At 43.2% G+C, this 21,061-nt stretch overlaps 1 protein-coding gene across 3 annotated transcripts in view; it reads left to right on the top strand.

Moving 5' to 3' along the window:
* Positions 1–21,061, top strand: part of BRWD3 (bromodomain and WD repeat domain containing 3) — a 93,860-nt gene that overhangs the window by 33,982 nt on the left and 38,817 nt on the right. For 2 of the 3 annotated variants that reach the window (XM_054039359.1, XM_054039360.1), the window contains exons 13-18: positions 5,039–5,143; positions 8,035–8,188; positions 8,693–8,827; positions 9,296–9,424; positions 19,285–19,510; positions 20,533–20,703. In XM_054039359.1, coding sequence (XP_053895334.1) covers positions 5,039–5,143; positions 8,035–8,188; positions 8,693–8,827; positions 9,296–9,424; positions 19,285–19,510; positions 20,533–20,703 — 920 coding nt within the window. Of the gene's footprint in view, positions 1–99; positions 175–5,038; positions 5,144–8,034; positions 8,189–8,692; positions 8,828–9,295; positions 9,425–19,284; positions 19,511–20,532; positions 20,704–21,061 lie in introns of those variants that run through there. The other variant, XM_054039361.1, reaches the window with a different exon arrangement.

The following is a 21,061-nucleotide window of genomic DNA, read 5'->3' as shown; positions in this document are numbered from 1 at the left end:
TAGCGTTATTGAGTACAGTGGGATTACATAAGACAATAAGAATGGGCATGCCAGGTCAGAACTACAGTCCATCTAGTGCAGTATCCTGTTTTCCGACAGTGGCTGGTTCCAGATGCTTCAGAAGGAATGAACAGAACTGGGCAATTATCAAATGATCCATCCCCTGTCATCCAGTTCCAGCTTTTGGCCGTCTGAAGTTTAGGGATACCCAGAAGAAGGGATTGTGTCCCTGACTATCTTGGCTAATAGACATTAATGGACCTATCCTTCATGAACTTCTCCATTCCTCTTTTTTTTTTTTTTTTTAAAAACCCAGTTCAACTTTTGGCCTTCACCACATCCCCTGGCAAATAATTTCACAGCTTGACTGTGCATTGTGTGAAGAAATATTTCCTTATGTTTGTTTTAAACTTGCTGCCTGTTAATTTCATTGGGTGATGCCTGGTTCTTGTATTTTGTGAAGGGGTAAATAACACTTCCCTGTTCACTTTCTCCACATCATGCCTGATTTTATAAATCTCTATCACATCCCCTCCACCCCCCTGAGTCATCTCTTTTCTAAGATGAACATCATACTCATGGAATGTGGTACTATTCCACACGACTAAGGGTATTGGAATCTGGCCCTAAATGAAAGATTAGCAAAAACGGTAGAATTATCATGGAGACAGGTTACCCAGCAAGTAAACTTGACGTTATACTTTAGAGGGCCTTGCTGCTGCAAAGTGCTTAGCACCCTCAGTCTTCGTTGAGTTTAACAGGAATTGAGGGTTCTAAGCATCTCATGGGAGGTGCTCCATGCCTTGTCACTCAATGTGAACCTAATCCTACATGTCTGTATTTTTGTAATTCTAGTAGGACCAACTGTGCCAGTAAGCCTAGGTTTCTGTATATCTCCTAACAATAACTTTTCAGCTGGAAATTGCATCAGGTTAAAACATTTCATTTAGATTGTCAGCTCTGGGGCTTTAGTCACATTAGAGCAAGTTTTTAAAAATATGCAAGTTCTGGGGGTTTTGTTTGCTTCAGTGCAGACTAATACCCTCTGGGGGTGAGAGACATGTCAGATTTTTTTAGAAGGTAAATCATCAAAAACACAAATTAAGCTCAAGCATGTAAGTACAACTACTTCGTTTCATCAAACCTATGTATTTATTAACATACTTTCTTTTAACGATTACTGTAATATACAAACAAAGTATATCTAGGTTTAAAGAACAGACCTACTTCAATGATTTTTGGTAAGGGCTGCGAGAACATTGAGAACCAAAGGGGTGCAGGCTGCAGTAAAGGTTAAGAACCACTGCCTTAGAGCAATGATGTTTCTTACAGAAAGCAGGGTCAATGCTTCCTGGAACTCCAGAGAGCACAAGGAGAGTGGTTACTGTACCACCCTTGCAACAGTCAGCCAGCTTTGATGGCTATTTCAGAAGAGGTGAGGCCATGACCACAGCCCCTATTTGGAAAAGCTACCACTGGCAGTAGTGCTTTTGTTAATGTAGTTCTTGAATTCAGATGAGCTGTATTTTTCCCCATTTCCTACATTGAGACACCAAAGAGGAGGCTACTTGTGTCCTCTTCCCCCACTATTCATTGCACAATCCTCCTTTTGCATTTAGGCACAATGCAAAATTCTTTGATTTCAAAAGAAATGTGCTTGGATCAACATCCTAGTGATGCAATCAACAGTGCAGCTGGCCAAAAGAACCCATGAACCCAGTGTGATACTGAATGAAAAGGCAGTTTTATTTCCCCCTTTTTCCCTTTGTTGTTTGTTTTTTAAAGATGGTGTGGGAAGGCAATTAATTTAGACTCTAATTTTTTGTTAATTTAGCATTTCATATTTAACAAAAGCAAGGAAATTAATAACTAAGGCTCCCTTTTTGTCCTGACCCCATCATGTACTGATTTCACTTCTGTAAGAGAGGTATTGGGATTAAGAGGGCTATTTTATTTTTGTATCTGATTTAATAGAAAAATATGCCCCCAGTGCATAGGCTTCTTGGGGGCATTTCCATTAGTGGTTGGTTTTTTTATTTTTTATTTTTTTTAAGCAAATAGTTGGCATATTTTAAAACGCTTTCCAAACGGATAAAAGTGCTGATATGCTACTGCACGACAAGAACAGCAACCGCTACTAACTGACCTAATTCCTTGACGTCTGACTTCTTCTGTCAGGCCTATCTTGGGCAATGGCTTGAGTAAGCAAATAGTCCTTTCCCATGCCTTGAAGTTTAGCAAAACAGAGTTCTGAAAATCATGCAAGAGAAGCACGTTTTTAGTTACAAACATGCTGCCTCCCGTCCCCATATATTTTGATGTACGTGCTGTTCAATGAAGCACCTTAGCTGATCTCAACTTTTGGGAGGTTCTGTAGGGAGAGATGTACTGTGTAGGGATAGCCAGGAAACTCCCCGTCCTCCATGTTTTTGGCTCTGGGATTTGTGTTGGTTTGTATGTAAAGGACAAAGCAGAGGACCACTCTTCAAAAGGAGTGGGAGATGCAGTTTATCTTCATGTAAGAATGTCAGATTACATCTGTTTATAAAATAGATAACAATTCATTTAAAACAAAAGCATATTTCATCCCTCCCATTTCAGATATATTGAAACTTACCTAAAAGCAGCTTTCAGTTAATTGTTCTCCTTGTAATCAGCAGCAGAGAGCACTACAGTCCAATTTTTTCCACAAGAATACAGATGCTTCATGTATTGCTTAGTATTCTCTCCACATTTTTTTGGTTGTTTATGTACACCTTTCCCCCCCCCCCCCCCAAGAGTCAGAGTGGAGGAACTATATTAGAGTTTAATATTGTGTAGCAGTCTTAATATTTCCCAAACTGAAATACCTCGTGTGTGTCTGGCATGAATTATTATGAATGCCGGTACAGATTTTTAGTAAGAATATTGCCCTGTGTACTCTATTGTGGATCCATATTACAATAAGTAGTTAAGGTACGTATGCGGCATCTGCTCTCTAAACCCCCAGCCTTCTACTGGCTCCACTTTTGCAGGACCAGGATTTAAAACCTTAATATCTTAGTGTAAGAGGGTCCAGACTCACCGCTGTGGCACCTCCTGCTGGTCATCCAGGGAATTAGCTCACCAGCCTCTGGAGCACCCTCTGCAGGCCCGTGATCCACTTTTCCTCTTCTCTGGCCCCCATGTCCCTCCCAGGACCCCGGTGCCCCTTGCTCTGGGTGCTGCCCCCTGGCAATACCCATACATATGCTAGGTCGCCCCTCCCAGGGGAACCCCCACCCACTAACCCCACCTCACCTCAGGATAAGGCCACTGCCAGTCACCAGCTAGCCCCCACTCTCTGGGGCAGACTGCAGTATAGGCCACTCATCATCAGCAAGGAGGGTTTGGACCTGCTGCCTTAGCCTAGCCCTGGGTTGCCCTCTGCAACCCCGAGTACCCCTTGACCTATTACCAGGCCACAGCCTGGGGCTATCCAGGCTGGAGCGCCTCAGCCTTTCCCCAGCCCTGCTCTACTCAGGTACCCTGTCTAGTTCCCTGCAGCCAGGCCCTTCTCTCTCTGAAGGCAGAGAAAGTTCCTGGCTCCCAGCCTTCTTATACAGGCCAGCTGGGGCCTGATTGGGGCATGGCCCAGCTGTGGCTACTTCCCCAATCAGCCCAGTAGCTTTTCCCTTTGCCCCAGCCCTCTGCCAGGGCTGTTTTAAACCCCTCAGGCAGGAGCAGGGTAACCATCCCGCTATACTTAGCTATCATTCCTTTGGTATGTTTTATTCACATTTGTTTGCTGTCCTCTGACAATGTTGCTGGCACTCTGCAGAAAACTAATATATATGCTGTCCCTACTTGCAAGACCTTTTGATCTAGAAGATAAACACTGGAGGAGAGTTAGAGAATAAAACCAAACCATGGCAGAATTTTCAAAAGTTCCTAAGTCCGGCTCTGCCCTACAGATCTTTGCTGGCAAGGCTCTGTCAGTCAGGGGTGTGAATAGGTGTGATTTCTGACCAACGTGGCTGTGCCAATCAAAAGCTCCTACTGTAGTTTATACTGGCAGAACTGTGCCCTTTTTGCCAATATAAACTATGTAGACCATAGGAGTGCTTTGCCTGTGTAGTGAGCTGGTATAGTTATACCAGCAAAGTGCTCCTAATACAGATCTGGCTTAAGTGATGTAGGTGTAAAAGTCTCCTCGAAAGTCCTAAGTCACTTAGACACTTGAAAGTTCCCCACTCAGCCTATTATATTGATGCTTTTAATATAAAATCCACAACCCCCTGTTTAGATTGTAGGAGTAATGAAAAGTCCTTGAAAGAAAATAAAGTCAAAGTAAAGGAAGAACCTAGCATAAGTGTATTGATAGGTGGTTTTTTCCCTTCTTTCTCCGTTACAGTAAGAATTAAACTTAAAAGAAACTATCACTTATTAAAATAAATTTGGGTACGCTTGCATTTTTACACGGAAAGCTTCAGGTGAATTTTTTTTTCTTAAGAGTAAAAAAATTTTGCTGGGCATCCTTGAATTAAATGTACAATACTTGGGGAATTTCTCTATGTCAAGAAAAACTAAATATTGTTTCATTGATGACTATGACAGTTTTATGTAGGTGAGTGTCATTTTATTAAATATTTAACATTTTAACCTAAAATAGTTTGAAAAATAAAGCTGTGTACATTCATCTTCACCAACAGCACTATTCATTGGCAGATTTGGGCATAATCTGTACAAATGTTAATACAGTATAATTTATAGTAGAACCTGGCCATATATTTTCTTTTCTCCTGCCGTTGTAAACTGTTTCAAGGGATTCCCTGATGTCGTTAAAAAGAGAAAGTGCAGCTTATATGAAATACAACATTGAATTCGCTCCCAGGCCATCTGCTAGCTGTAACTGTAATTAATCTTGTGTACAATATCTAATAGAAAAAATATAAACTCATTGTTTTCTCATTACACTCTGGAACAGAGATGTACAAACAAAATAGAAAGAAAGATTAAATATTCTCTGGCTTTGATGCTGACAAATTACGTGACTTATTTTTTCCACATTTGTCTACAGTTTAAGATTTGTCAGTGGGAGCAGAGATGGAACAGCAAGAATATGGCAATACCAGCAGCAGGAATGGAAGAGTATAGTCCTGGATATGGCTACTAAAATGACAGGGTAAAAGAAAGCAAAACACTAATTTATATTGTGCCGTCATCTATGTGTAAGAACAAAACCTTTCCAGCAACTAATTTGAAAAATGTTGTATTTTATATTTTGAATTAATCTCAGTGCATGTAGTTTGATGTGTATTGAAAGTGCTGTGTCCTTGTCCATTAAATGACAATTCTTCTGAACATTTGAAATTAATCTATTAACATATCTACTCAGCAGTTTCATCGCTCCCATTTAACATAAGAAACTAGAATGTTGAATAGTCTCTCTCTCTCTCTCTCGGAAAGAAGCTGTAGTGCATGGGTGGGCAAACTTTTTGGCCCGAGGGCCACATTGGCTTTGCAAAACTGTATGGAGGGCAGGGTAGGGAAGGCTGTGCCTCCCCAAACAGCCTGGCCCCCACCCCCTATCCGCCCCCTCCCACTCCCCACCCCCTCAGAACCTCCGACCCATCCAACCCCCCCCCCCCTGCTCCTTGTCCCCTAACCACCCCCTCCTGGGACCCCCCTGCCCCTGACCACCCCCCCCCCCCCGGGATCCCACCCCCTATCCAACCCCTCCTGCTCCCTGTCCCCTGACTTCCACACCCCCGCCTCCTGACAGGCTCCCTGGGACTCCTACACCTATCCAACCCCCCCGATCCCCGTCTCCTGATCCCTATCCACACTCCCAGCCCCTGACAGCCCCCCTGGGACTCCCACACTTATCCAACCCCCCCTGTTCCCCGGCCCCTGACCGCTCCCCCTCTGTCCCCGAACCTCCGCCCCATCCAACAACCCCCTGCTCCCTGTCCCCTGACGGACCCTCCTGCCCCTTATCCAGCCCCCTGGCCCCCTTACCATGCCGCTCAGAGCAGCATGTCTGGCAGCTGTGCCGCCCGGCCGGAGCCAGACACGCTGCCGCGCTGCTTGGCAGGAGCGCGCAACCCCGCCGCCCAGAGCGCTGCCCGCGTGGCGGCGAAGCAGCGGGGGAGGGGCCGGGGGCTCAACGACTGGGCAGGGTGGTCCAGCCCGCGGGCTGTATTTTGCCCACCTCTGCTGTAGTGGAACCTCGCTTGGGTGCAGTTTGAGCTGCACATTTTATAAGATGCACAAAAAAAGTGTGGTTTCTTCCACCTATCAGTGAAGATTCAATTGTAGTTGCTGTAGTGTGGCCTTAAATTCCAAAGATTTATTTATTTTTTACAAAATATGCCATATTATATTTATTATATACTATGAAGTATTATAATAAACATTAAAACTAAACTAAGAATTGACAAAAATAAACGAAGTACATCCTGTGATTCATCTTGGTGTTGAATCATATGAATTCAATAATTTTTCATGGATCGCCCCGTCATTAATGTATAGTGAAGATTTTCTGCAATTACAGTTAGAATGCTAGTGAATTAATGTTTTCAGTAAAAGGGTGCGAGGTCATTCTGGAAATCGTCTTGTATAGTAGAAAACAAATGGCAGAGAGCAGAAAAATGCTGAAAAGATCTGAACTTTGTTCTTTTTTTTTTTTCCATATTATGTCCCTTTTAAAATATATTTTGGGATTTCTTTATTGCTTCATCTAATATGGTTATAAGACTTTAATCTGAATGTTTTCATAGTGTTTCTTAACATTATTTTTTTTTTTTCCCTGTTGGAGATGCAACATGATGTAAGATTTGATATGCTGGTTGGGTTTTTAATTTTTAGGGTGGTTTTTTTTTTTTTTTTTTTTTTTTTTGCTTGTTCTTCAAATGACTTCAATAAGTGGCCCAGTATTAGAACAAACACAGGCATAGAAAATAGAGATGGAAAAGACCTGCTGGACAATTCTGTCCATTTCCCTCTGCTGTTTCGGAAAATATATATGTATCTCTCAAAAGTTACATGTGTAACACTAAACATCTTTAAGGTGGCCATCTAACTATAATTTAGATTTATTTAACCAGTGGGTACTCGTGATGGAGTTTACTATAGCAAATAACAGTGGTGGGTGTTTAAAAAAAAAAAAAAAAAAAAAGTGCCTACTGGAAAAAGGGGGAAATGATTAATTTTCTAGGAAAAAGAATGATCTGTTACATAGAAAAGGAAGTGAAACTACTTCAGCTTTTCAAAGAGAGTGAAAATCTTTCAATATAAACCAACTTTTCCGCAGTTTTGTAAATATGGTTATGAATTCCAAATGTTTATAAATTGCATGGATGTGCATGCATCTCTCAAATTTCCACAGTTTCAAAACAAAAATTTATTTTAAGACTAAAGAGAGAAAAATTCTTCCTACCTCAATTGTAAGTTCCTTGGGGCAAGGTCTGTCATTCATTATATGTTTGTACAGCACCTAACACAATGGAGCTGAAGCTGGTTGCAGCCTGTAAGTGCTGCTGCAGTGTAAATGTTTAATAATAGTAAGAGCTGATTTACTCAAATAGGGAAGTGAAGGATTAAGGTTAATGTCAAATGTATTTAATATTTCCTGTATCCTGCTTCCACCACAACAAAATATATTCTAGAATTGCATGAACCATTATTTATTTTCAAATTCAATCAAACTTCACGGTCCTGTTCTACCCAATAGTATACAGCAGGGATTGGCAACTTTTGGCACGTGGCCCGTCAGGGAAATCTGCTGGCGGGCCGGGACAGTTTGTTTACCTGCAGTGTCCGCAGGTTAAACCGATCGCAGCTCCCATTGGCCACGGTTCGCCGTTCCAGGCCAATGGGTGCTGCGGGAAGCGGCGGCCAGCACATCCCTCGGCCCACACCCTGACGGGCCGCATGCCAAAGGTTGCCGATCCCTGGTATACAGTATAGTGGTGACAGCCAATCTCCCACTACTTTCCAATTGAATTGCTACTGAGAGGTTTTGCTATAGTTACTGAGGTATGATTTGTATTTTTCAATTATGAATTTCCACAGTAACAACTTGGTATCTGGGGAGGACAAAGTAACTAAATTGAAGGTTACTATGGTGGCTTGGGATCGATATGATACCACTGTCATCACTGCGGTCAACAACTTCCTTTTGAAAGTATGGAACTCGACCACGGGACAGCTTCTTCATAGTTTATCTGTGAGTAAAAATCCAGTGTATATTTCAAAATTCTGTACTTCTGTGTCCAAAACAAGATTAAGGGCTGGAGTCTGCCATCCTTCCAGGCACTAAGTAATGTCTTTCTTCTGAAGTAGGTCAGTTGTATGCTTCTCCTGATCCTGGTTTAAGGAGTGTGTATTATGGGGAGAGAGGAAATTAGCACGGTGCTGCTGCTCTCCAGCAATTGCTGGCTGACATAAGAGCCTCTTAGGGCCATAGCCAGCTTGTATTAAAGTAGCTCCAAGATCAGGGAGCTGCAACTGTCCTCTTTGTTGGCCTCCACTTTACCTTTGCCCAGCTGGGAATCTGGGCTATGAGATAGTGAATGATAGTAAACGGAGCTAAAAGTCCTCAGAACAGTGACTGAAAAGTGATACCATCTGATATACTTACATATCACTGACCTCAAAATAAATATTTAGTTGCACATTGAGCTGTTATATAGAAACATTACTTTCCTTTCCTACTTTGCTTTCATCACAGGGCCATGATGATGAAGTTTTTGTTTTGGAAGCACATCCATTTGACCAAAGGATCATGCTTTCTGCAGGTCATGATGGGAACATTTTTGTTTGGGACCTTGATAAAGGAACAAAAATTCGCAATTACTTTAACATGGTAAGAATTGTCAGGAAATATTTTCACATTTGTATGAAACTGGGCTTTAGGAAGGAAGGATTTTAAGAATTATTTTAAGAATAATACCAAGTCATTTGGTAATCTATCATGTTTACATCTCTGAAAATCAATGGAATGTTTTTGACCAACTTTTTCACAATGGAGCTTTAAGGGTGTTGGCATTAAGTTTTGACATTAAGGTTTAGGAAAGATGGGACACTAACTTAAAACTTAACTGAGAATTGTAAATGTTAAAAAATAGCTAAATGGGGAGAGGGGAATTAGTGAAATTCCATTTAATTGGTGTGAGATGGATCTTATATTAAATTGGGACCTATAAACAGAATGTGTGTGCAGTTATATAATGATATTTGAAGAATTTGAAGTACGGCTGATTAAATCGTCATATTGAAGCTAGTCTAGAAAATAAATGTTTTAAAATGGGTATGCTGTGTTTGTATGTTACAGATTGAAGGCCAGGGCCATGGTGCTGTTTTTGATTGCAAATTCTCGCCAGATGGACAGCATTTTGCCTGCACAGACTCACATGGGCATCTGCTATTATTTGGTTTTGGCTGCAATAAATATTATGAAAAGGTGGGTTGACTGAATCTTAGACTTTTCTGCATTTTGGGCTGGTTTTGTTTGGGAAGTGTTGTTTATGGTACTTCTCTCATGATGAGCTCTAAATGATACTTGAATTATGTGGCAGTCACTGGTTCTCTAAATTAAAATCTGCATGTGTTTAAATATCCCACAGTAAATTTTCTTTTGTTAGTGGGAATAGAGGATGTTTGGCAAACCTGGAGAGAATGTGACTGCACTACATGTCATTAGCTTAACCTGGCAAGGAAAAGTGTCATTTTGCGAAAAAGCAATCCGAACACCAAAGAAGGTCTGTAGGCATCTTAAGGAAGAGAGAAGGGTTTTATTTGATCAAAATGTGTCACTCTATTCTTTTAAATTTTACACAAGTTCTTTTCTCCAACATAGGTTGTCAGTTGGTGTCATGTTCTGCGAGATCCAATAAAATCCTTTCTTCCGTGTGCAAACTGAACAGAAAATTGACTAGATAATTATTGTTCAGTGATGCCTTTTTCTACATCAAAGAAAGTGATGAGATTAACTCGTATAATAAATGCTCCAGATTTCTTTTCTTATACCTCTGAAAATTAGGAAATAAAGAGGTGTAAGGTTCAGGCACTCCTGAAATTTAACCTTAACTCTGCCCTCTGGAGCTGGTAGTTGCTACTGGGAATAGTTCAGTAGGGTGGAGCCATAGGTAGACATGAAAAACAACACAAACAATGACATATTCTTGTAGTCATGTTCCAAGTAGGTATTGTGGCATTTATCTGCATGCACTTTGGTTTCATTCACTTTGTTATGTACCTGTATTAAATGGAGCAGGGATCAATTGGAGCAGATTGGAAGAGCTGTCACTGTGATAGGAGGAAAGTACACGTGTACCTTGAGAGATCAAGTATGCCTGATTTCATTGCTGAGTTCTGTAGCTTGTATCGGTAGCAGCACATAGGACTCTTCTTGCCAGGGGGATTGTCAGCCGTTCGGTGGCATATGTGATTTTGGTCTCCACAGCTTAGAGAGGGATACATGAAGGCAATGTCTCAGATGTAATCCTCAGGGCAAGGGTAAAGTAGTCTGGGGTGGACTGTGCGGAGTTAGGCTCAGTGTTTGAGTGTAGGCCAGGTGTAGGTAACTCCTCTTTGCTAAACCCAGCCTAAACTCAAGTTTTGCCTAAGCAAAGAGAAGATGTTAGATTTTGTCCTAAAGTGCTTTTGTATCCATTTACGTGAAATAAATGGACCCAAAGAGACAAAGGTGTAAACATGGCCATGAAGCTGTCCAACATGAGACCGCATTAAACAGGGTTTGAAACAGAGACCTCAGCCTGCTTAGTACCATATCATACGTGTAATTAAAAATCCTTTAAAACCTTTTATTAAAGATACAGAAAAGGGAACACAGAGCTTTTTATATGTGAAGTATTAGTAGGGCCATACCAAATTCAAGGTCCATTTTGGTCAATTTTGTGGTCATAGGATTTTTAAAATGGTAAATTTCATGATTTCAGCTATTTAAATCTGAAATTTCATGGTGGTGTAATTGTAGGGGGTCCTGACTGAAAAAGGAGTGTGTGGGGGGTGCAAGGTTATTGTAGGGGGTTGTGGTACTGCTACCCCTACTTCTGCACTGTTGCTGTCAGTGGCGCTACCTTCAGAGCTGGGCAGCTGGAGAGTGGTGGCTGCGGTAGCCCAGCTCTGAAGGCAGAGCCGCTATCAACACCAGCACAGAAATAAGGATGGCACAGAAGTAAGGATGCCATGGTACGGTATTGCCACCCTTACTTGTGCACTGCTGCTGGCGGGGCGCTGCCTTCAGAGCTGGGTGCCTGGCCAACAGCTGCTGCTCTCCAGCTGCCCAGCTCTGAAGGCAGTGCAGAAGTAAGGGTGGCAATACTGTGACCAACTTCCCTGTAAGCCGCACGGCTGCACAGCAGCCTATTTAGCGCTGCACAGGTGCTCAGGGAACCTGCCTAGAGACCTGCTGCAGCCGGAGAGGGGGCACCTCCCCCGCCCCAACCTAGCCTGGCTGTGGCGCCCCTCCACCAGCCCCAACTCTGCTGTGGCCCAGACCTGCTGTGGCCGGGGTGCCCTTACCGCGGCCCGAACCCAACTGGGGCAGCCCGGACCCGCCATGGCCAGGGCACCCCTCCCCCGCCCCGATTCTGCCACAGACCGAACCTGCCGTGGCCAATTCTGGCACAGCCCGGAGCGCCCCTAGCCTGGCCCAGACCTGCCACGGCGCCCCTCCCCTGGTCCATACCCAGCCCCGGCCAGGACCTACTGGGGAAAGGGTGCCTATCCTGCAGCTCCAGACCCAGAACTGCTGCGGCGGGGAGAGGTGCCTCTCCCCCCCCTCCCCCCCAGCACAGGTGCTGCTGTGGAGAGAGAGAGCTCTCTCCCTGCTGTAGCCCCGAAGCACCCTCCTGTACCCCAAACCCTTCATCCCCCGCCCTCACCCCAGAGCCTGCATGCCCAGCCGGAGCCCTCACCCCCTGCACCCCAACCCTCTGCCCCAGCCCTGAGCCCTGTCGCACACTCCAAACCCCTCGGCCCCACCCCCACCACATGAATTTTGTTATGTGCACCAATATTCAGGTGATGTGTCACACATCCCCTCCATATTGGTGAACATAACAATTCATTCCACACCTGGGTTGGAAAAATTAGAGGGAACACTGATCGTGGACCCCCCCCCCCTCGTCCCCCCCCCCCCCCCCCCACAATATCCTTGTGACACCTTTGCAACTCCCTTTTGGGTCAGGACCCCCAATTTGAGAAACGCTGTTCTCTTCTGTGAAATCTGTATAGGGTAAAAGCACACAAAAGACCAGATTTCATAGGAAGACCAGATGTCATGGTCCGTGATGCGTTTTTCCATGGCTGTGAATTTGGTAGGGCCCTAACTATTAGGTAAGGCTTTCATTTAATTATAACCCTTGTTCCCTTTCTCTTTAGCTGGAGAGAGTTTTAAGAAGGAAATTCCCTTGTCTTGAGCGTTTTTTAGATGATATTAATGATGGTGATAACTGTCCTATTGGGGACAGAGAAGAATTTTTAGTTGAGACAGGCTGGAGGTCTCATTGTTTCTATTCTTAAAATCTAATCCCATTTCATAGAAGACAAAACAAGAAAAGCTCACACAAGAGGGGTGGGGTGGTGGGGAGAACAGCAAAGATTAGAAAATGCTTCTTCTGTCTCTTGTGTTGACTCTCATTTGTAACCTCACTGCTGAAGAAACATAAGCACAGTACATGTTACACAGCTCTACAGCCAAAATGCTTCTGATATAAATGTAATCAAACTCTACTAATTCTGGGTCACTGAGAACGAAAATGATGCTTAAAATTGTTGATTGGCTCTAGTTTTCAAGATATGCTATTGGGTCAGTATATACGACCCTTGACTTGGGAATGGCGGAGGATAAGTGAGTTATAAAGGGAAGGGATCTCAATTTAAACCAGAAATGACTAAAATACATCTTTGACTGGATCTATGAATAAATCTATGACTGGGTTTGGACAGTACTTTGCTTTTTAGGCAAAACAATGAATGATGCAATCTGAAGCTGGTATTGTCATACATGATATGAATTGCATCATGTTATTCCTAGAAGTCATGGATGATGCAATCATAGAATCATAGAATATCAGGGTTGGAAGGGACCTCAAGAGGTCATCTAATCCAACCCCCTGCTCAAAGCAGGACCAATTCCCAACTAAATCATCCCAGCCAGGGCTTTGTCAAGCAAGGCCTTAAAAACCTCCAAGGAAGGAGACTCCACCACCTCCCTAGGTAACGCATTCCAGTGTTTCATCACCCTCCTAGTGAAATAGTTTTTCCTAATATCCAACCTGGACCTCCCGCACTGCAACTTGAGACCATTGCTCCTTGTTCTGTCATCTGCCACCACTGAGAACAGCCGAGCTCCATCCTCTTTGGAACCCCCCTTCAGGTAGTTGAAGGCTGCTATCAAATCCCCCCTCATTCTTCTCTTCTGGAAACTAAACAATCCCAGTTCCCTCAGCCTCTCCTCATAAGTCATGTGCTCCAGACCCCTAATGATTTTTGTTGCCCTCCGTTGGACTCCTTCCAATTTTTCCACATCCTTCTTGTAGTGTGGGGCCCAAAACTGGACACAGTATTCCAGATGAGGCCTCACCAATGTCGAATAACATAACGAAGCTTACATCACTCTGCTGAACAAATTGCCCAGTATCAGCTCTAGAAATCATACAGTGTCGTGCTCTCTTGTCAGTGTTTGATTTTGCAAAGGGACACATTTCTGTTTAGCCCAAGTGAGCAGAGATGCCTCGTACTTGTGTGAACAGTGCAGATAACTTCTGCTATGTTTGTGGTGAAGTGACTTTTGCATCACAAAAGTGCAGTATAACCACTATGGTTAAGAAAGCCTATCACCTTTCTTTTGGCTGCAAAATTGGAGATCAGGACAAGAGGTGGGCCCCACACATATGCTGCAACAAATCTTCGCCAGTGGTTGAACAGGAAAAGGAAATCTATGCTTTTTGCAGTGCCAATGATTTGGAGAGAGCCAACAGATCATACCAGCAATTGTTACTTCTCCATGGTGCCTCCATTTGGGAAAGGTGTGTCAAAGAAGAAAAAGTGGACTGTGCATTATCCAAACATTCCATCAGCTATACGCCCAGTACCCCACGGAGAAGGACTGCCGGTTCCTGATGCACCAGAATCATTCTCACTTGAGTCAGACGAGGAAGAGGATGAAACTTCTGGTCCTGAACCATCAATGTCACAGGACCCACATTTTCTCCCATCCTCCCTGTCTGAACCACACCTCCTAACACAAGGTGAACTGAATGACCTTGTCAGGGATTTGGAACTACCCAAGAGTAAGGCAGAGCTGTTGGCCTCCAGACTACAGCAGTGGAATCTCCTGGCAGGTGATGTTAGGGTTTCCATGTTCCGTGACCGTCAAAAGGATCTTGTCCCATTCTTCTTCATAGAAGGTGATCTTGTAGCCTGCAACAACATCGATGGTGTGATGGCAGCCCTCAACATCGTTCACGATCCAGATGAGTGGAGACTGATCCTTGATTCATCGAAGACCAATCTTAAAGCTGTTTACTGCATAATGGCAATGTTTTGCCATCAGTTTCAGTTGGTCATGCAGTCCATATGAAGGAAACCTATGACAACATGAAACAACTTTTGAGGTGCATAAACTATGACCAACATCAGTGGCAGCTTTGTGGCGATATGAAGGTTGTTGCTCTCTTGCTTGGTCTGCAGACTGGATACACAAAGTACTGCTGTTTTCTCTGCGAATGGGATAGTTGTGCAAGAGATTCCCACTACATCAAGAAAGATTGGCCACCCCGACAGTCATTGGAGCCTGGGAGGAAAAGTGTTCAGCATCCAGCACTTGTTGAATCAAGGAAGATTTTGTTACCACCCTTACACATCAAGCTGGGTCTGATGAAGAACTTTGTCAAGGCCATTGACAAAACACAAGCAGCTTTCAAGTACCTCCGTGGAAAATTTCCAAGGTTAAGTGAAGCTAAGATAAAGGAAGGTGTCTTTATTGGTCCTCAGATTCGTGAACTTTTTTGAGATGATGCATTTGACCATGCACTTTGTGGCAAGGAAAAGACGGCACGGAAAGCCTTCCAGTTAGTGGCAATAAATTTTCTCGGAAACAACAAGGCAGACAACTACAGGTTGTTGGTGGAAAACCTCCTCAAGGCATACAAAAGCCTTGGTTGCAACATGTCACTAAAGATACATTTTTTGCACTCTCATCTAGATTTTTTTTCCATCGAACTGCGGAGCGGCGAGCGATTTCACCAGGACATTGCAACAATGGAGAAACGCTATCAGGGCAAATGGAGCCCATCAATGCTTGCAGACTATTGCTGGACAGTGACAAGAGATGCTCCATTTAATGAATACAAGAGACAAGCCAAGAAGCGCCGAGTAGACACTGAATAGGACTAAACTATGTACATAATAGTTTTTTGCCTTTTGTTTCATAATAAATGTTATTTATATAACCCTTTTGCTGATTTTTAAAGTGTTACATAAACTGGACAGGTGAAATATTATCATGTAAAGCAACCATAAACACATGAAAAGACCTAGGTTTACAATTTATGATTAAAACTACTATCTACACAATATACATACACATAAAATGTAAAAAACTTAAATATCTTAGAAACAGTAGCCAGTTTTTTTAATTGTCATATTTGAATTCAGCACATCAAAATACATAATAAATAGCACATTTTATCTCTGAAGCAGACGACTTCTCAAAAATTGTAGACCAGTGTTATCAGCCAATCTGAGACCTGGCAAACTTGTACCAACATCGAGTGTTAAGGGAATTACAGTTAGCTGTCTTTCTGGTCACAGGCTTACAGGTGTGTTGCAAAATATATAGTCTTGGCCAGCTAAGCTGGACTTAAAAGGCAAAAGGAAATGGAAGGAAAAGGATGTGCTCTCCTACAGTGTGTGTGTGTGTGTGTGTGTGTGTGTGTGTGCGCGCGCGCATCTGTTCTAACATCCCAGGTGATGTTTGGGAAGAAGCTGGTGGAAGTGGTGATGTCACCTGGGTCCCTGTCCAGTCAAGATGTCTCTTAGGATTAGGATGAAGAAGGTGTGTGATCCCAGGAGATGTTGGAGGTGGCAGCCATAATATTAAATCCTGCTGCAATGTTTGTTGGTAGACAGCTGATGCTTCTAATATTTCCCAGAAATCTTTTCTTTTTAAGACTCCTATAGGGGAGAGAAGGGCAGACTAGCCCACCCTCTCATTACTTGGTTCACTGATTAGGCCTAATTTGTGACACATCAATTTTGGTTCACTGATTTCTGATCCCACATTTCACTGTTTACCAGGCATGATCTTTATACAGTCCTTAAGTTATATCAGTAGGCCTTTTTGTTTGGACATAATTCAGTCTTTTTTGTTGTTCTTACACATTTTTCACCCCATCAAAATGCATTGTTTCCCTCCTTCCCCCCCCCCCCCCCCGATTTAGTCAGGGGTATTTATAGTGTAAGTCATGGAGAGGTCACCAGCTGTGAATTTTTGTTTGGCTGTGACCTATCCATGACTTATACTAAAAATATCCATGACTAAATCATAGCCTGAGCTATCAGCACATTGGGGAGCCATTCAAAGCGGGCAGAGCTAAGGTTGCATTGTGAATTGAGCATGTACCTTAACTTCGTATGTCCTGATTTTCAGAAGTTTCAGTGTAGCCACTCTCCCCATTCTGGAAGAGCATGAAGCACCACTGGATAACTTTAACTTTGAGGGAAACGAAATTCTTGGACATTTAATGTTCTTGGTTTTCTAAAAATAATTTTTCTGCATCCCCATGCACCACAGCCCAGCTCTCCCCTTCCATTGCCTCTGGCTTCTTGTCAATGATTACTCTGATCGCAGAATGCATTGGCTTCATGTTAGTTCCTTTGCTCCCCCATCGTAACCTTGTCTCTGGCCTCTCTGCTTGTCCATGTTCTCCCTCCTCAGTCCATCCCTGTGATGAGGCAGATTTTGGCATGGGACCCATAGTGCTGGGGAAAGGATGCATGCAAGTTCAGGGACTAGCATGAAGTCATTGGGGACAAATATGGGGGCATGTGTGTGGAGGATTTTGTTGGGACAGAGCTGAAGCCCACTGCTCAGACAGCTGACATCCCTTCCTTTGCACCCACTCCTTCCCAGCACCCCCATATTTTCCATCACTGCTCAGATGCCTCTCTGCTGCTCTTACACTGCTCCGACTCCTCTAATATTCTCTTCATCATACCCATCTCTGACCACCCCCCCGTGCCTGCTCCTCCAAGGCCTCTCCACATGTCCACCTGCTCCTTCCTCTGCTTTGCCACTCAGTCCATGGCCCTGGTAAACTAGGAATGGCTGTGGGGAGGGATGAGGGCTTGGCTGCGAGGAGTGACATGAATGTTGGAGGCAGGAAGGGACAGGAGGAGCCCCTTTCATTGGTGGAGGCAGCATCCAGAAGGTGGAGAGTTCTGGATTCCTTCCCCCTTATTGGTGAGCCTCGGCGCCCCCTCCTTTAACCTAGTTGAGCAGTCACAGGGAGCTGGGGAGGGAGGGCACAGATGGCTCCAGTTCCCTTCCTCCGAAGTATGTCACTAAAGAAGATGAATTCCAGCTTCCCCTCCTTATTGTTTCTGCTCCGTCAGTGCTTCTGAGCTCTCAGAAAGGAAAGGTCCTATTGAGGATGATCCTTTATTCATTGAGGGATCCTAGAAAAACTACTCTTTTGGAACCCTAGTTATTTGTCAAAGTTCTAACCATTGAACTAGATTTTCAAAAACACAGTTTTTGGATGTTCCCTTACGGTAATAAGGGTCATTATCGAGGTGTACTGGCTCCTCAGTAGCTGTGTAAGAGCACAGCACTAAGGGATGATGGTTGGCAAAGGGGCATTCCCCACACCACCTCCCATTCCCCACACCTCATGCACTGCTCTAACACAGCCCTGCATCCCCCCACTCGGCTCTGACCCCCCTCTATTCCTTAGCTCTGCACCAAAATAGTTATAAGAATCAGAAAATGTTATAAGCAACTTTTCTTTTATCCTACTTAGTCCCATTGCTCAGAAGGTTGAGGCATGAGTGCATTATCCTAACTGCTTACTAGAGTCTTTCATCTTTCCTCTGTTTAAATTAACACTAATTTCATTGACAACGCTTCTACAGTAGAATCAGTGTCTCCTTGTGGATTTTTGAGCTCTGTAAAGTAGACATGTTGGTCTCAGTGCCAAACTTTCAAAAAGAGCCTTTGCAGAATGCAGGCAAAGAGCAAGGAACATGTACAGGGCACACTTGGAAGCTGTAGGGTTTGCCCTTGCGGTACATAGGTGTAGCTCAGGTTCAGTGACCATAGGATGTCACCTGCCAGCATTTGTAATAACTGTCTGGCTGCATTTTATTTTCTTTGGCATGTCAGTTTCACTCATGCTTACCTGGAGTTTTAAACTTTTACCCTCAATAGCTTTTGAAATGTGCTTCTCCAAAAGGGAAGTGGGTCCAAGCACTAGATAAATTCCTAATGGTGATACCAGTTTGGAGCGGATCAGAGCTATAGTTTGAGACCCATGTGTGGGCCAAAAGAGTTAGAACTGCCAGGTGATTTTTGTAAACACCATTTTTGGGGGGCTGTATCTCAGGAACCCTTTACACACATGAGCCTAAATTTGGACCCCACACTCGTGAGGTTCAGTCAGCATGTGGATTTTAGTGCATTTAAAATAGTCGCCTTTCAAACAGTGACTCTGAACCTTAAATAGAGCAGAACTGCTGCTCTGCTATAATAAAAATGAAATGAGGCCTTTTCAGATACATTCTGGGATATGAGTAGTGGTGGGACCAGTAGTGGTTTTGGCTTTGGATTTTTTTTGTAGCCTATAATAGAATTACGTTTAGTTTACAGGAAATGTGAAACTTGGTCTTCTGAGCTCCTGTTGGCACCTGGCTACCTCATTCACACTCTCTTCCCCATCTACTTACATGATTAATTTTTGTTATTTCTCCATCTGCTCTTCATTATGGTGCGTGGAGGACTGCACACTTACTTCCAGACTCCAGCAATGTCATTCTTTAAGCTGTCCAAGGAGAATCATTAGAAAGGGGTACAAGGCACTCTTCCTGCCTCGCTTGGCATATCCTGCTGCTGAAGTTTGCTCCATGGCGTCAGAATTTTCAAGCCTTGGGTATAGAACGTATTTGTGTTCTTCATCATGTAATTGGCCCTGCAGATCCCCAGTGTCGGAGTTGTGTTCTGTGGATGCAGAAACTGTTCCAAAGCAGACTGCTGTTAGTGGACACTCGCCTCTTACTAAATTGTCCTTCATGTAGATTCCAGATCAGATGTTCTTCCATACGGATTATCGACCACTGATCCGTGATGCTAATAATTATGTGCTGGATGAACAGACCCAACAGGCTCCACATCTCATGCCTCCCCCATTCCTGGTGGATGTGGATGGAAATCCACATCCCACAAGATATCAACGTCTTGTACCAGGACGTGAAAATTGTAAGGATGAACAACTTATTCCTCAACTGGGATATGTGGCTAATGGTATGTTATCTAAAATTCTTGTTTAACAAACTTATTGAAAAGTATATGAATGCTAATTAACTAGGGCAACACTAGAGGGAATGATCTATTATCACTCTTTTTCAGCTAGACAGTGATCTTCAGCCCAATGTTAATATGTGGGGGATGAATTACAGCATGAATGAAGCAATGCAAGTGTACGGATTGGCCTGTCTTAAAATCAGAGACAGGATTTGAGTTATTGTAGAGAATCTGTAGCACTCAAACATTAGTGAACCTTATTCTGTATAGTCAATGAATCCATTAATTTCAGTGGGGCTGTATGCAAGGCTGGCAGAATAGGGCCCTGTACTTTATAGCTACTGTATTAACAAAATAAAGTAATCTTTGGAAAGGAAGAGGGTTTTTGGTTCTGGAATCAAATTTGTTCTTTGTAATTTAACCTTTGCTACAAAAGGATCTCTAAAAAAAAAAAAAATCTGACTGTCAATACCAAATGAAACATTAGTACAGTATTTGTTTTCTCTACTGCTACATGTGGCTTTAGGCTTAATACTTGCAACGGGTGGGGAGAATCTTTTAAATTTTGGACTCTGTGTAGATAAGTAGTTCCCTATATGGCAAGAGAAATTTGTGTAGCAAATAAAAAGGTATAAGAACCAGATCGCAAGAAGACTTTTCTTGGTTCTTTTTTGAGTATATGCTTTCATACAACTGATAGTCTTTGGCTCTTGCTTCAATCCATATGAATGATAAAATAGTTTTTAAAATCTGTAGCATGAGTGGAATGAGAAACCGCTAGAGCTGAACTTAATGGGAAAGTATTCAGAGGAGCTAGGTATCTCATGGAAATCTTTGTAGTTTACCACCTTATTGAAATAGTTTGTAAGCAATGTATCTTACAATAAAAGAGTCAACTTGGCGCTGTACAAATAAAATGCAAAATTATATAATGTATGTGAATTGAAGGCAGGAAGGCACTAGGTGTGGAGTTTGTGTGTGTTTGGGTTGTTAGTAAAACTGGTGTTTTTGTTCTCACTAAGGTGACGGTGAAGTGATTGAACAGGTGATTGGGCAGCAAACCAATGACCAGGATGAGAGTATTCTGGATGGAATGATTAGGGAGCTGCAGAGAGAACAAGATCTGAGGCGAATGAATGACGGAGAAGCTATCCCAAACCCTCCATACAGTAGATCACACTCTATTAATGGTGGTAAGTATTCCCCCTCTTGTCTTGATTACTCATTTAGTCAGACTGCTAGGAAAGCACTCTGAACAACTGTGACCAGGTGCCTGGATTGGTTGCACTGAGAATGCCAATGCTTTTGCAAATTTGACCCAATAGTTTCAGCTGGGGAAATGTTTTTCAGGGTCAATTTCAGAAAAGCATGTGTGTTTGCCTGTGTACATCCAGATTCAGATCTTCTCTGTCTGATTCAGAGGATTGATTTCAATCCACATCTCCTATCTCACAGGTGAGTGTGTTAATCACCAGGCTATGGAGGCATTCTCTCTCTTGGCTGAGTGAATATTTATGCAAAGTGGAATAGCTTCAGCCAGAGAGATTCAGA

The sequence above is a fragment of the Malaclemys terrapin genome, chromosome 9 (genome assembly GCF_027887155.1).
Source record: "Malaclemys terrapin pileata isolate rMalTer1 chromosome 9, rMalTer1.hap1, whole genome shotgun sequence".
Taxonomy (NCBI): Eukaryota; Metazoa; Chordata; order Testudines; family Emydidae; genus Malaclemys; species Malaclemys terrapin.
This window is presented reverse-complemented; position numbering and strand designations above follow the sequence as displayed.